This window comes from Pituophis catenifer, unplaced genomic scaffold (genome assembly GCF_029215685.1).
Source record: "Pituophis catenifer annectens isolate HBS135680 unplaced genomic scaffold, rPitCat1.0.hap2 SCAF_3, whole genome shotgun sequence".
Classification (NCBI taxonomy): domain Eukaryota; kingdom Metazoa; phylum Chordata; class Lepidosauria; order Squamata; family Colubridae; genus Pituophis; species Pituophis catenifer.
In genome coordinates, this window is record NW_027256883.1 from 127,428,248 (window position 1) to 127,444,410 (window position 16,163).

At 39.6% G+C, this 16,163-nt stretch overlaps 1 protein-coding gene across 1 annotated transcript in view; it reads left to right on the plus strand.

The window, feature by feature from the left end:
• COL11A1 (collagen type XI alpha 1 chain) overlaps nt 1–16,163 on the plus strand; it is a 297,225-nt gene that overhangs the window by 41,302 nt on the left and 239,760 nt on the right. The window contains exon 3 of the mRNA XM_070941067.1: nt 3,138–3,349. Within this exon, the coding sequence (XP_070797168.1) occupies nt 3,138–3,349 (212 nt within the window). The remainder of the gene's footprint in view (nt 1–3,137; nt 3,350–16,163) is intronic.

Sequence of the window (16,163 nt, forward strand, 5' to 3'; positions counted from 1 at the left end):
TGTATGTACTCTGCATTCTCTGAGGGTAACTCTCTAGCAACTTTATGTTTCTGAGGACATCTGAGGTCCTTCCTGCTGTTCTATAATTGAGAATAGCCAGATTGGTGACTGAATAATTGGTGCCATCTTTTAACCTCATGATCTGTTATACTCATAGCCAGAACAGTAGTAACAAGGTATGAAATGTTGCATCATGTATCCATGTATGTAGTAGTAGAAATAATGCAATTAAATATGTCTACATATATGATCGTGCCAATATCCTTGCAGCTCATCCTGTCCATAGAGTCTCACAACTAGGTTCTGCTGGTTTCATTGTCCCCTTTTCCCAAATAAATATTTATAGAACAATTCACTTAGGGCATAAAGTATCTGGGGCCAGCCTCAATGATTGCACTAATTACGCATCATTCATAATGCAAGCCCATCTTTTCCCATGATTTGTTGAATAAACCATAGACGACTGAATTGAAGCACAAGCTAATCCAAAACCAAATTAACAATGTTTTTTGGCTTAGTTTGCACCCTATAAGCCCTAATTCCAAGTAAATTGACATGTAGTCATTTTGGTCCTGTAGCAACACTTCAATCAAATGGTGTAGTGGTAGCTTTAATGTGGTTTTGATGGGTTTAATGTAGATTCTTATAGTATTAAGAGAAAAATGTTGGCAACAGTGGAAAGTGTGTGTATTCATTGAATTTTGACAGATTTAATGTTATCTTAATTCTTGGCAATTATGTACTTTAAGCACTTAGAACTTGCCATTATATGCTCAATATAGCCGAGCTTTCCTGTTGAGGTTTTACCACTTCTTTTGCTTATCTGATTTTGGTCTCCTGTCTGCTAGAAATATAGCTGGTGAATAAAATGTTCTGAAAGTGAGGTTTTAGGATTGCTTATTACCAAGTAGCTTTTCTACCAAAAGTCCCTGGTTCCACAGCAGGGAGTCCGTTATTATTGCAGAAGGTCTGGAAGATGCTGGAAGTTGGATTCTGCTGAAAAGATTGCCCACTTGCCAGCTCAGTTAGTGAGATAGTTTGACAGCTTTGGCCATCAAATGAGAGGAGTACCCAAGGAAGGAGTTGCTTAGTGTGGCAGCAACGGCTGGCTTTTCGCACTTTGCTCGCTCTGCTCCTTTTTTTTTTTTTTTTTTCATTTTGAAAATGTTAATTGTGGAAACAGCAATCATGCTTTGGCCATCTTCCCCTCCAACCAGGGGTGGGATTCAGCTGGTTTCAACTGGTTCGGGCAAACTGGATGTTAATTTTAATCTGGTTTGGCGAACTGGTTGTTGCAAGGACTGGCTGACCCCAGCCATCCTGCCCCTCCCCTCCCAGGAGTCTCCACGCAGCCCGTTTTGGATGCCAGGTAAGTGCAGGGCCTGCGTGGAGGCTCTGGGAGGGCAAAAAATGGGCCTACCAGAAGTTCCTGATGTCTGGAAACAGGCCCGTTTCTGGTCTCCAGAGGGCCTCTGGAGCCTGGGGGAGGCTGTTTTCGCCCTCCCAGAGGCTTGAGGAAAGCCTCCAGAGTCTGGGGAGGCCAAAAAAGCCCCCCCTCGTGATATAGGAGGCAAAGTAGGCCCACCCAGCAACCGGACAGAGAACTGGTTGCTAAAATGTCTGAATCCCACCCCTGCCTTCAGCTCCAACCCTTCCCCTTTCCTGGAAATGATGCTAGAGGTCACTTTGTCCTTGCCTCCCAAATGAGCAAAGAGTTTTGTTTCCAGTCTTCCTAAAACTCTCACCTACCACATAGTTAACAACGTTTCCTGCATCAGAATTACAGGAAACGATGATTCTGATAGAACCCAGGTCTTCCCAGTTTTCTTATTGTAGGAAAGGTTTCCTGAGTCAGACTTTTTCTGATGGTTCAGGCCATAACTCCTTATCTTCCCAGTTGAGGGAATGGTAATCCAGTATACCTATGAAGTGACAGGTTTGTTTAAAGGCTGTTTCAGAACATTCAAATCTCCCTTCAGCTAAGCAAACTGTTCTTGATGAACGAACTGTCAGGAAACTTGGCTTCTCATTGCTGATCTTGTTGAAATCTTTATAAGGTACCAATAAAGGACAATATTTGTAGCTCAGGATTGGAAAGGATGGATCCTTGGTGCTCTCTGACCTGGACTGTTTTCTTGCAGACATTTAATTGGCCAAACTAGCTAAAATCATCAGTGTTCTGATAACACTCTGATGAAAATCAGTTTAACTGGACTTTCACATATGGACTTGAACTTTTGCGCCTTACAATTTCATTAACCTATTTGAATGACTCCTTTTTTTTATTGGCATTAACATGTTTTACACATTGTTTAGAGCTGGGATTTTTATCCAGATTATTGGTCTGTCAGGGTTGCAATCAATCAATCAATCAACCAACCAATCAATCAATCAATCAATCAAGTAAGCAAGTAAGCAAGCAAGCAAGCAAGCAAGCATAAATAAATAAATAAATAAATAAATAAATAAATAAATAAATTTCTCTTAAAATGGACTTAATTCATTCAAATCTTCATTCAAGTCTGCCATGAAAGAGGAAGTGATGTCATGTTTTCAGGAAGTGATGTCATGAGCTATTGCTGTAAGGGTTTGGATTGGCTACTAAGTGAGACAGCACAAAACTCAGGGCAGTCAAGAGTGGGGGGGAAAAAGAATCAGGTTCATTCTCAAAAAAAGCCAGTTGTGCAAATGGAAGACATTAGCCAAGTTATACTAGATGACTATATCAAGGGCACGAGTGGTATTTGCCTTTTGTGGAGGTTGTAAAAATATGTGTGTGATAACTAAAGAATAGATTTGTACTTCATTTTTCTCTTTAAAGTATGTGTGATGATAAATGCACCATTGAAAAAGTGAGGTATAGGCCTTTTGGTCTATAGGTGTTTTCATTTCAGCTATCAATTCACAATTCATTTGCAGACTGAGCAGAAAGCAATTTCTTAATGTTCAAGCCAATATTTTATTCGATTTCAGCAATTGTGATAGAATCCGCTTAATTTTGTGGATGAAGGTTGGTCTTGTGGTTGGATCACTGAGATTGTTTAGAGCTTTTTGTCGTTTAGAGCTTTTTGTATGAGAAATGATACGGAACCCCATATAAGTTCCCCCTTTCTAAAGGATGGGTAATATTTTGGAAGAACTATAAATATTCTAAATTCTTTTTTTTCCCCTTATGTTTCAGCTGAACCAGTTGATGTACTCAAAGCATTAGAATTTCATAAATCTCCAGAAGGAATATCAAAAACATCAGGAATTTGCATAAACAGAAAGAATTCCAAAGGATCAGATGTTGCCTACAGAGTTTCAAAAAGTGCACAACTCAGTGCCCCAACTAAACAATTGTACCCAGGTGAGTCAGTGTAAATATTACGTTGAATATACATATACTGTACATATATGTACGTCGAGTGGATTTTCAGCTTTTAACAGTCTTTCAACTTTACTTTTCAGGTTACCAGTTCAAAAGTTCTCATTTTATTTTCAGTTGATACAACCAATAAATTTACATCAATTTAGCTTTAAGTGGGAATTTGAGAAATAAATCAGGTGGCTAATAATCAAAATTATATTCTAAACATCAATTGCTTAGGAACATGAACAAGTGGATGGAGACTAGTTATTAATGTAATAGAACTACAATAAAAAAAAACCTTGTTGGAAGCTCTGGGAATCTTTGGTTTGATCCCACAAAGTTTTTCTTATGTTCCTTAATCCATTAAATCCACTAAAAATACTCTTCAGTTACACTACTCAACCAATAATTGTTCAAAGTTGCGATGGAGCTCAGTGAGCAATACTTATGACTTGTCCAAGTTTTGATGCCTCAGCAACCTCCCCCGTCACATGATTGCAATCTGATTGCTCGCCAAGCAGCTTGCACTTACAATAGTTGCTCCGTCCTGCAGTCCCACAATTGCCATTTGAGACCTTCTCTTCTGGATCCCCATAAGATAAGTCAATGGGAAAGCTGGCAGGGAAGGTCACAAGTCACTCCTGTAAGTCATTCCCACTGATTTTTCTCCTGGGGAATGCATTATGGAGTACAAGTTTCCAGGAATCTCATACCTTGTAGTGTGTGCTTGCCTGAAGCACCCTCTACCCAGACTCCATAGTGTACATCCACCTGTCTGCACTCACACATTTACACAGTTTCCCATCCCATGCCTGCCTACATTCATACACCCAGCACAGCTCCCTTTCCTGCCCTCACCCACCCTCTGAACTGCAGTGCTTCTTCCTACACTTGCCTGCAGTTACCCAGCCTTCCCCCACCCACCCATCCCCACCCCAGCTGCACTTCATAGCACTTTCCCACCAGCCTGCTTGCAAGCCTCCCAGGACTTTCGACTTCCTGCTGATTTCCCCATTGATTGGTTTTGTTGTTTGGAAGCTGTCAGGAAGTTAAAGGCCACAGTCATGTGAGATCCTCGCTTAACAACCCACAATCCTTACATAACAACAGCAATGGGGAGTGTTGGGATTGTAGTTGCTAAGTGATACAGTCGCATGATGGTTGCCTTTATGACTGCATCGCTTAGCGACAAGTTCCACTACCAATTACTATTCGTCGTTGTTAGTTGCAAAGTCATTCCGACCCATCACGACCCCATGGACAACATTCCTCCAGGCCTTCCTGTCCTCTACCATCCTCTGGAATCCATTTAAACTCATGCCTACTGCTTCAGTGACTCCATCCAGCCACCTCGTTCTCTGTTGTCCCCTTCTTCTTTTGCTCTCAATCTTTCCCAGCATTAGGCTCTTCTCCAGTGAGTCCTTCTTTCTCATTAGGTGGCCAAAGTATTTGAGTTTCATCTTCAGGATCTGGCCTTCTAAAGAGCAGTCAGGGTTGATCTCCTCTAGGTCTTACTGGTTTGTTTGCCTTACAGTCTAAGGGACTTGCAGGAGTCTTCTCCAGCACCATAGTTCAAAGGCCTCAATTCTTTGGCGCACAGCCTTTCTTATGATCTAACTTTCACAGCCATACATTGCAACTGGGAACACCGTAGCCTTGACTATACACACTTTTGTTGGCAAATGTGATGTCTCTGCTTTTTAGTATGCTGTCTAGATTTGCCATAGCTTTCCTCCCCAGGAGCAAATGTCTTTTAATTTCTTGGCTGCCGTCCCCATCTGCGGTGATCTTGGAGCCCAGGAAAATAAAATCTGCCACTATCTCCATTTCTTCCCCATCTATTTGCCAGGAAACCTATTACTATTAAGCATGGGCTATCTATAGTAATATTTGCAGTATAATTAAAAGTGGCAGCGACAATGGGTTCTTATGCGCTGGTAAATTTATGCAGAAAACCATGACATAATCTTTTAAGTTTCCGACAGTTTGGAAACAAACGTTGTAAATTAAAGGCTAGGCTAATTGTAGTTAGAAGGTGCTTCAGATATAACTTTGAACTCAGGAGTCAGCACTGTGATCTCATCCTTCCCCATCTCTTTTACTGGTTCAATAATTTCATGTTTTTGAAATACGATCCTTCTCTTTTCTTAATGCCAGAGCGTGTTGGTTGAATAATTCTTTATTGTTATTAAACCAAAGTTTCATCTTATATTCCGTTGGAAAACAATGAGTTCTTTTTTCAGCAATTGACCTAGTGTCTGATTGGGAGGAGTACTGCAGTAAATTCAGAGAAGTGTGATAGCAGACTTTCAAAGGAAATAATATATTGTGACAGGACCACAGACCACAACCCTCCCCCCCTTTTTTGATAGAGTTGCCAAGTATTATATATTACATGGTATCTTCATGGTCTGTGGTTTAGGGAATCTCATACAAAGCTAGAAGCTCTCCTGTCAAGAAATTCAGAATGCAAAAATTGGAGTTTGTGTTGTGCACATTATGTTTGGCAAATTTAACTAAAAACAGGCCAGAATCTCTTCAAGGTCTTATGCCTTGGGGTTAATGGCATCTAGTGGAACTCTTTCTCATATATATATGAAATTATTGCTTTTAATTTGCTTTGATTGTGTTAAAAATTTGTTCAATAGAATATATATATATATATATATATATATATATATATATATATATATATATATATATATATTCAGTAGAATACATATATTCTATTGAAATTTTTAAAAAATCAAAGCAAAATATATATAACTGCTGTCAAAAAGACTGAATTTTGCTCTTTTAAAAAGTTTTCTTTTTTTCTCTCTCATTTTCTGGTTTCTTTCTTGCTTATTCACTATTTTTTTTTAATTTCCTTTGTTTCTTTTCTAATACTGGCATTGCTTTTATTTTGTTAAAATATTATCCAATAGAAAATAGAATCTGGTCTTTTTGACAGCGGTTATAGATGCACTTCTATTTTACCTTTTCTCCCTCCATAAGGTTATATCATCAACCTATAAATCACAAATTCATTTTCTTCTTTGTTCACCAAGTGGAACTCTTTCAAGGTATAGGTAGTCTTTGACTAACAACAGTTCATTTAATAACCATTCAAAATTACAATGGCACTGAAGAAAGTAGTTTATGGCCATTTTTCACACTTATGACTGTTGCAGCATCCCTCTGATCACGTGATCAAAATTCAGATGCTAAGCAACTGACTCATATTTATGACGGTTGCAGTGTCTTGGGGTCATGTGATCAGCTTCTGCGACCTTCTGACAAGCAAAGTCAAAGGGGAAACCGGATTCATTTAACAACTGTGTTACTAACTTAACAACTACAGCGATTCACTTAACAGCTGTGGCAAGAAAGTTCATAAAATTGGGCAAAATTAACTTAACAAATGTTTCACTTAGCAACAGAAATTTTGGGCTCAATTGTGGTTGTACATTAAGGACTTCCTGTACTCTAAGTCCTATTGTTTCATTATTTCGTGAAATGTAGAGCACATAGAATAACATGGTGAGAAATTTATGAGATTTTTGTGGATATAAAACATAACTATTATATAGTATATCTATAATCTGTTATGTTATGTTATGTTATCTATTCTGATTTAGCTGTCATGATTGATACAGGTGCAGGATTTATTCCTACTTCCTCAAATTAATACACAAACACACAAGTTCTGGCCAAGCACAGCTTTGTTTAGGCTTTTTATAATTTTTCCTCAAGTACCTATGTTTTTCTTCTGATTGTCTCTAACAACTTCAGAAAGCAACTTCAGAAAGCAAAAATAATATAGAAGAGATCACCTTGAGGCAAGGCTGCAAAAGTCTCTTCTTGTTGCAGGCTTAAACATGTAATTTTAATATGTAGTCTGCAAGCTATAATGAGTAACTTTATACTTCTATGGAATATACGTGACTTTAAGAAATAAACTCGTATCTGATGCCTCTTTTTCTTTCCTGGATTGAAACAAATATATGCATTAAATTGCTTCCTCCCTTTCTACTAAGTGGTCTTTAATGTTTTAAGGGGGTAAGCATTCAACACAACTAACATAAACAATTAATGGAATTCACACAACTTTTCATCTGTCTGTAACAGACAAGGTGTAGAGAACAAAGGGCTAACTAATGTACTTGCCTATATAAGTGTCTACATTTCAGGAGGAACAAAGCTGATGGTTGCCAGAAGGACCCAGTTTAAACCAGGCATTTGCCAAATAGAAAAACGAGCAACAGCAGAGCAGCAATGAATGCAAAATAAGTAGCTGAATCAATTACTTATTGGGGGCCCTGTACTGAGTAAACCCGACTGCCATCTTTAGCCTACTTTCCTTTCCTTTTCCATTGATGATGTGGCCACATTCCCAATATAGAATATCAAAATCCCTACTTTTAATGCAAATATAATGGGACAATTATAAGAAAGACATCTTAGGATGGAAGCAGGGGTGGGTTCTACCTACCTTTACTACCGGTTTGCAATGGGGCTGCGTGCGCGTGCTCTTCTACACATGCACAGAAGCTTCTGTGCATGCGCAGAAGCATTCTGATGACATTGGGGTCGGTGGGCGGAGCCTCCCACCGGTTTTACTACCAGTTCTATAGAACTGGTCTGAACCGGGGGCAACCCACCACTGGATGGAAGACAATAAAAATAAGGAATGCATAGTCAGTTCTTCGTTGAAATCATTCATTCTGATTAGAACATTTCCAAGTGGTTTGTAATGAATATGTATATGCAGTGGTTCATGGAGAAAATCTCTCTGTGTGGCTGCTAGAAGTCAAAATCTACTTTATGGCATATACTCAGTCAATATGCAATGAGCTATGCTGGAGCTGGCTTCTACTGGCTTTCAAGAGCCAATTGTTAAATTTTTTGGAATTGTTCATGCCCGTTGGGAGCAGAACTGAAACCTGACATCTAGTGCGCTGATTAGTTTCTTGGCAGAATATATGATGTATACACACACTACACACATTCACAGAATCTACAAGAATGTTTTGGAAAGCAAGTTTGATTAAAGCTTTTAAGGGCAGAGCACAAAACCTGCCTAAAGAATCTCTGGGAATATTATTAGGATGGATTCATTTCAGGGAGATTCTTTAGAGAATGGAAACTGATGCATTCCTTATCATAGCCCAGATGATTTTTTTATTTCTGTAATACAAATGGTGGTTAAAGAGGGCTGGACTAGCACACAAGTGAGCCAGGCTGGAAACCCTATACCATTTCAGACAAATGTTTGTCCAATCTCTTCTTTAAAACCCCCAGTGTTGGAGCATTGGCAACTTCTGGAGACAAGTTGTTCCACTGATTAATTGTTCTAACTGGCAGGAAATTTCTCCTTAGTTCTAGGTTGCTTCTCTCCTTGATTAGTTTCCACCCATCGCTTCTTGTCCTACCCTCAGGTGCTTTGGAGAATAGGTTGCCTCCCTTTTCTTTGTGGCAGCCCCTGAGATATTCGAACACTGCTATCATGTCACTCTTAGTCCTTCTTTTCACCAGACTGGACATACACAATTCCAGCAATCGTTCTTTATATGTTTTATTCCCCAGTCCCCTAATCATTTTTGTTGCTTTCCAAATATTAAACATTACAACACAAAAATCAGTTGCAAGTCAAAGTTATAACAAGAATTGGGGTGGAGTTGGGTGGGAAGGGGAAGGGACAGGATGGGACAGGAGTCACAGAAAAATTGGTTAAACCCACCTATGTGCTACTTATTTCTGTTTAGCACATAGGAAAAGTGGCCTGCCTTGTAAATGCTGGTAGCAGGATTTAGGTTTCTTGCTCCCTTGTGATGTTGTGATTTCTTGCTCCCTTGTGATGTTGTGACATCTTGTGATGTTGGATGAAAGAATGCCTTAAACATTTTCCATTCCTCTGTGCTTTAACGTAAACCATCACTACACTCTGACATTCTTTTGAAAGTAGGTGTCATGTAAGCAATTCTGAATATGTCAAAATCTGGTAGCTGAGTTCCAAATTAAATGTTTCCAGTGTATCTTTATTAGCCACTTCACATATCCATGCTTATGACTTTTTGCATGTGCAATGTAAAGGTTGGATCTTACTTTTAGAAGCAGATTTGGGGGTGGGGGTGGGTTTAAAGGTAAATTTAAGAAGAAAAATGAGGTGCAAATCATCCTTTTCTCAAGTGGACTTGCCCAGGGCCATTTAACAAATGCATCCTATTGGATCATCATTAGCTTCTGTTCAATGATTGGCAAAAAAAAATGAGCTTTGATTTAACCAACTTGGTTGCTTCTTTGGGCCACCCCTTGAGCTCTTGTGCTTTAGCAATGTTTTTCTACTTTCTAATACTCTGTCCTGAGGTCTCACTTTCACCAATAAGACTGGATGTTCAAATGTAATTGCCCCTCAGCCTTAAACGGCAGTGACATAGTCATTGAAAACCCTTGTGGTCAGAGGTGGTATTCAGCAGGTTCTGACCAGTTCTGGAGAACCAGTAGGGGAAATTTTGATTAATTTGAAGAACTGGTAAATACCACCTCTGACTGGCCCTGCCCCCAGCTATTCTCTGCCTGCCAAATCCCAGCTGATCGGGAGGAAATGGGGATTTTGCAGTAACCTTCCCCTGGAGTGGGGTGGGAATGGAGATTTTACAGTATCCTTCCCCTGCCATGCCCACCAAGCCATGCCACGCCCACCAAGCCACGCCCACAGAACCGCTAGTAAAAAATTTTGAATCTCACCACTGCTTGTGGTGTTGCCTTTTAGAAGCTGTGAGCAAAGAATAAAGGCTTTCTGCTAAAGCCAATGCAGAGAAGAGCAGGATAGATATCCCCTTTCATGTGGTGCACAGTGAGAATGGAATGTGTTCAGAACTGAGAGTTAACATAAAACATCTTCCATTCTCACTCTGTACCAGAATGTTTTCTTTTTAAGACTCTAATGGAGTTAGTAACTTTAGCAGTGACCTGGCTGCAGCTCATTTTTGTTTTGAGTACTGAGTAATATACTGAGCGCTGCACACCAAAACAACTAGACACAAGAACAGTTTTTCCCCCGAACACCATCACTCTGCTAAACAAATAATTCCCTCAACACTGTTAAACTATTCACTAAGGCTGCATTACTATTACTATTAGTCTTCTCATCATTCCTATCACTCATCTCCTCCCACTTATGACTGCATGACTGTAACTTTGCTTGTATCCTTACGATTTATATTGATATTGATTGCTTCCTAGTATGATTTGATTGCTTATTTGTACCCTATGACTATCATTAAGTGTTGTACCTTATGATTCTTTTTTTTTAAAAAAAATAATCTTTATTTACATTTATCATTAAAAAAGAAGACAACACACCAGATAAATGACAAACAGAACAACAAAACAAATAACATACATGCCTATAAGTAGTACCTTAATAATTTAATATTCGGTACTATACATCTATATTACGTTCCGGGGGAGACAGAACAACCTAATTTACATTTGTAAATCAATTAGGTCTATCCGACCTCACTTTACTTGTATAGTATAAGTTTTTCAATAAATACAACTCCTAATCTGGTTTCGGTTATAGTTTTCTCTTTGATAGCCAAATATATAGTTTTTCCCAAGATAAACATGTTTACCTTATGATTCTTGACAAATGTATCTTGTCTTTTTATGTACACTGAGAGCATATGCACCAAAGACAAATTCCTTGTGTGTCCAATCACACTTGGCCAATAAAGAATTCTATTCTATTCTATTCTATTCTATTCTATTCTATTCTATTCTATTCTATTCTATTCTATTCTATTCTATTCTATTCTATTCTATTCTATTCACACATTAGGTACTTTGCGGAAAATCTCATTAAATAAAATGGCCTTTGGCAGTAGCTTTCTTGGTCCTTCACCTCTCTCTTTTGTGGCAGTCACAGGATTTCTTACCTTAAACTTAAGGCAAGGAATTCATATTTATATCTCAGTTGGCCTCATTTGGGGAGGTGCAGGCATATCATCAAAAAGGCTTTTTGAGAGGTAAGGGAAGAAAGGATTATTCTCTACCTTAATGAAGGAATGGAAGGGATTCTCAAACAAAAAGAGCAATAGCCATTTGTGGAGCAGAACAGAAACACATCCAAAGTTGTTTTTGCTTACTTCCCATGTCCAGAAGTAGTTCTTTGTGTTTGAATAAGAATTATGTGAATAAAGATAATAAAAAATGAGTACAGAATGGTTTTATAGCCTCCAGGATAATAGTTCATAGAAAATAGAAATCCAGGTTAGATTCACTCATCATGCTAAGCCATGAATTTGCAACTATGTAGTTGCCTGGTTTCATATCACACTAAGCGTGACCCAGCCAAAGGAGGAGGGATCAATTAGAGCTAAATCCCAAAGTTGCTTTACAGATTACAGATTAACAGAGTTGGAAGGGACCTTGTAAGTCATCTAGTCCAACCCCCCCACCCAGGGGTGGGTTCTACTTACCTTTAGTACCAGTTCGCAACGGGATTGCACGCGCCTTGCTTCTGTGCATGCACAGATCATTGATGATGACATCTGGGGCGGTGGGTGGGGCTTCCTGCCGGTTTTACTACCAGTCCTTGTGAACCAGTCCGAACCGGGGAGAACCCACCACTGCCCCCACCCAAACAGACCCTACACCATTTTAACAGATGGCAGTCCAATCTCTTTTTGAAAGCTTCCAGAGAGGCTTCTTGGATGAGAAGCAAAATGTCTTCAAGGAAAAAGTCCAGTTGCCTTTTGAAAAAACAACTTTGGGACATCCGTGACCTGGTTGACTGAGAATCTCCATTGAAAATTAGAGCTAGGGATTCTTGAGGAAGGCATTGAGTGTCAGCCTCTTGAGGTAGTCCAGACAAGAAGCACAAACCATGCGACTACCGTTATTATCAGAATCTTGCAAGTCTGAAAATACCTTTCCCCTTCATTACTTTCACTCTCCAAAAAATAAATAAATAAATAAATAAATAGGGATGTCCCTTCTTAAACATTTTCTCCATCTACTCCCTCCCTGGGACTCAGATTTCATTTATCAGACTATTGCCTAGGCTGTAACTCATTCTCCTGGACTGTAACGGCATTCCCACATACCGTTACATTTGGCCTGCATCCTGAGGTGATTTGACCTGGAATGCAGTGGTACTTTGAATTTCACATTTCCCTGCATTTTGTAATTCTGATCAAATAATGTGCCTGTGTGTGTGTATGTGTGTGTGTGTGTGTATTATAGAGATTAAATAGATCCAGAAATGTGCAGTTCATGAGAAAATGCATATAAAAATGTTGGAGTTGGACATTCTGTACAGCATTTGTAAAATATTGGTAGATTAATGTCAGAATGGTATGCAGTAGACTGATGAATGAAATGCAAACTGAAGGGGGCTGAAATAGAACCAACCCATGCATCTTTAACTGAAGGGGATAATTAAATTATGGGCTCTTATGACCATATTAGCCAAAATGTTAGAATGACGTTATGCTATTGACTTCTGGGTCATACTAGTTTTAAGAGCTACCAAAACACTAGGGGGTTGCCTAGATTGCTTCCATATTTCAAACCAAAACTTCTACAGTATTAGAATGGGCCTGAGGTGAATTTGTCATGGCCAAAGTTTGCACTGAACCTAGACAATCATAGCCAGATAGCTGTAAGATAAACCAATGGTGGTTTATTTACCTCCAAAGCCCCTGCTAGCATCATGAGAGCAGGCTGAGAAATGGGCATGATAAAATGCTGTGTCTTCTTGTATATAAGTGCCTAATATACTTAAGGAGCTTTTGTTAAAGCGATTAAAATGAACGAGCATTGTGGTTTGCCCTGCCTGTTATTGAAGCAATGCTAGTCTTCTGTTGCAGTTATTATTACCTAAGCCTTATCTCTAGGAGAAGGAGCTTGTGCTTACACAGTGCATAATGGGACACAAGAGGATGATATTTATAAGCCTAATGAGATCCAATATTAGCGGAGATTGGACTTGAAGACTGAATGTACTTAGTGCTGACTGGCTTTTGATCATTCTGATGGGACCTGCTGGGTGTTGTAGTTCAGCAACATTAGAAACTGTCACAGGTTCCGCATTCCTGCTAAAGTGCCCCAGAATACACAGCAGATATTGCAAATGCTCTGAATTTGCAGCCTATCAATTCACACCAAACCTGTTACAAGAAAAATGCTCACACTGTGCCAAATAAAGCTAAATAAAATCAAAATTTCAGAACAGGTCAGAGGGAGAGAGTTTCCCCATTAGAGTATGGCTAGATTGCAGACTGGTGCCTCTGCCACTTTGAACTTCGGTAAAGGGAGACCCAAGGGTTTGTTGGGTTAGTAGTAGATAAGAATAGAACCAAACTCAATTAACTTTCATTAATCCACAGGGGGGAAAAATGTTGGCAACACTCTGTCCAACAATACAGCTACAAGAGTTGCTGTATAACAGCAAACCAAATGGTGCTGTATGTAACACTACAGGTAGTCCTCAATTTACAACCACAATTGAGCCCAACATTTCTGTCATTAAGCGAGACATCTGTTAAGTGAATTTGGGCCCCATTTTATGACCTTTCTTGTTGCTAAGTGATGCACTGCAGTTGATAAATTAGTAACCTGGTTGTTATGTGAATCTGGCTTCTCCATTGACTTTCCTCGTCAGAAGGTCACCGAAGGTGATCGCATGACCTTGTGACACTGCGACTGTCATAAATATGAACCAGTTGCAAATCATCTGGATTTTTGATCGCAGAACCATGGGGGATGCTGCAAAGGTCATAACTGTGAAAAATGGTATTAAGGCACATTTTTTCAGTGCCGTTGTAACTTTGAACAGTCCCTAAAGGAACTGTTGTAAGTTGAGGACTACTACTTGTATAATACAATAGCCTCCTCCACCCCCTTAGTTAACAAAATCCTTCTTCTGGCAAGTGGGAACTTTTGTACTGAATGGTCTCTGGGGAAAAGGCTGTGGGAGATTTTCTCAAGCAGCCGCTGGAGGCTAAGAACAAGGACTGGCATCATCCTGAACTGGCTCTGGTGCTTCTTTAAGGAACTATAACTGGTGTATCCACTCCCAAGCATTTTGGAAATAGTGCTTCCGTTGAGTACCTTATGACCCACTCCTTTAGAGAATTTTATTTATAGGTACTCTTTGATTTATAACCACAAATGGGTCCGGAATTTTCATTGCTAAGTAAGACCATTGTTAAATGAGTCGCACAGGATTTTATCATCCTTTTTGCGATGGTCGCTAAGTGAATCATTGCAGTTGTTAAATGAATCAAGCGATCGTTAAGCAAACCTGGTTTCTCCCCATTAACTTTGCTTGTCAGAAGCTGGCTAGGTCGCAGACCTGGGATGCTGCAACCATGACAAATGCATCCTGGTTGCACCTGAATTTTGATCACATGATCGCAGGAGGTGCTGTGATGGCCATAAGTGTGAGAACCTCTTGTAAGTCACTTTTTTCAATGCTGCGGTAACTTTGAACAGTTGCTAAATGAATGGTTAGAACCTGAGAACATCTTCGTTTGCCTCAAGACAAAAGGAAAACTTCTCAGCATAGAAAATTTAGGAAGGTGGCTGACAGATATCGAATTCTTCAATGTGTACATGGGGGACGCCATTTTGTTTTGTGTATTACAGCCAGAATCTGCTCAGGGTTTCAATTAGAGATTGCTTCCTATAGCATTTTTAGTGGAAAACTATTTTCTTACTGGTCTTCAGCTCTTTATAAATCATCGCCAAAAGGCTGAGCTCCTGTAGAAATAATGGAAAAATCACACACGGGCCAAACACAACTTTTTGTTTTCATGAATCAGCTGAAAAGGATGCTGTCAAAACTCCGCCCAGTGATATAACGTTTGTCAAAATTGTAACACCAGCAATGGGCCAAAAAAAAAAAGTATTAATAACACAGAGAATCCCAGCTGACCTAGCAGGCTTTGTAGTCATAATGTGCATTCGGCTTTGGAATTTATTTGATTTTATTAAACGGCTTTACACAGATGTCCATTGCCAGAGGAGCTGTGGGTGGCAAACAGAAATAAAATGATCACCAAATGTACACATCGATGTAAGAAAGAGCTAAGTGCACCCCCTAAAAAGTTCATTGCTATACATATTGGTCATGTCAATTCTCCATTAACATCCTAGCCCCAGTGCCTGGGGAGAAAAACCAGGTCTTCATTGCCCTTCTGAAGACCAATACATTCTTGGCCCACATAACACCTGGGGTAGACTGTTACACAAAGTAGGCACCGTGACAAAAAATGGCATTCTTCCTAGGGCTCCCAAATGGCACAACTTCACCAAGACGATCTGAATAATGCCTACTCTGCCTGAACTTCCCAAGTTAACACACATTTTGTTTGGACAGCAAAAGAAATGCAATATTTTGCAAAAAATCATTCCAACTCGAAGTAGAATATGAATTATTCCAGCTTCCATCTACAGGTAGTCCTCAGCTTATAAGAGTTTGCTTATTGACTGTTCAAAGCAGGGGTGAAATCCAGCAAGTTCTGTCAGGTTCTGGAGAACCAGTAGCGGAAATTTTGAGCAGGTCGAAAACCGGCAAATACCACCTCTGGCTGGCCCCAGAGTGGGGAGGGAATGGGGATTTTGCAATATCCTTCCTCCTGGAGTGGGGAGGGAATGAGATTTTGTAGTATCCTTCCCGTGCCACGCCCACCAAGCCACACCACACCCACCAAGCCACACCCCAGAACCGGTAGTAAGAAAAATTAGATTTCACCACTGGTTCAAAGTAACAACAGCATTGAAAAAAGTGACTTTTAACTATTTTTCACAGTTACAACCT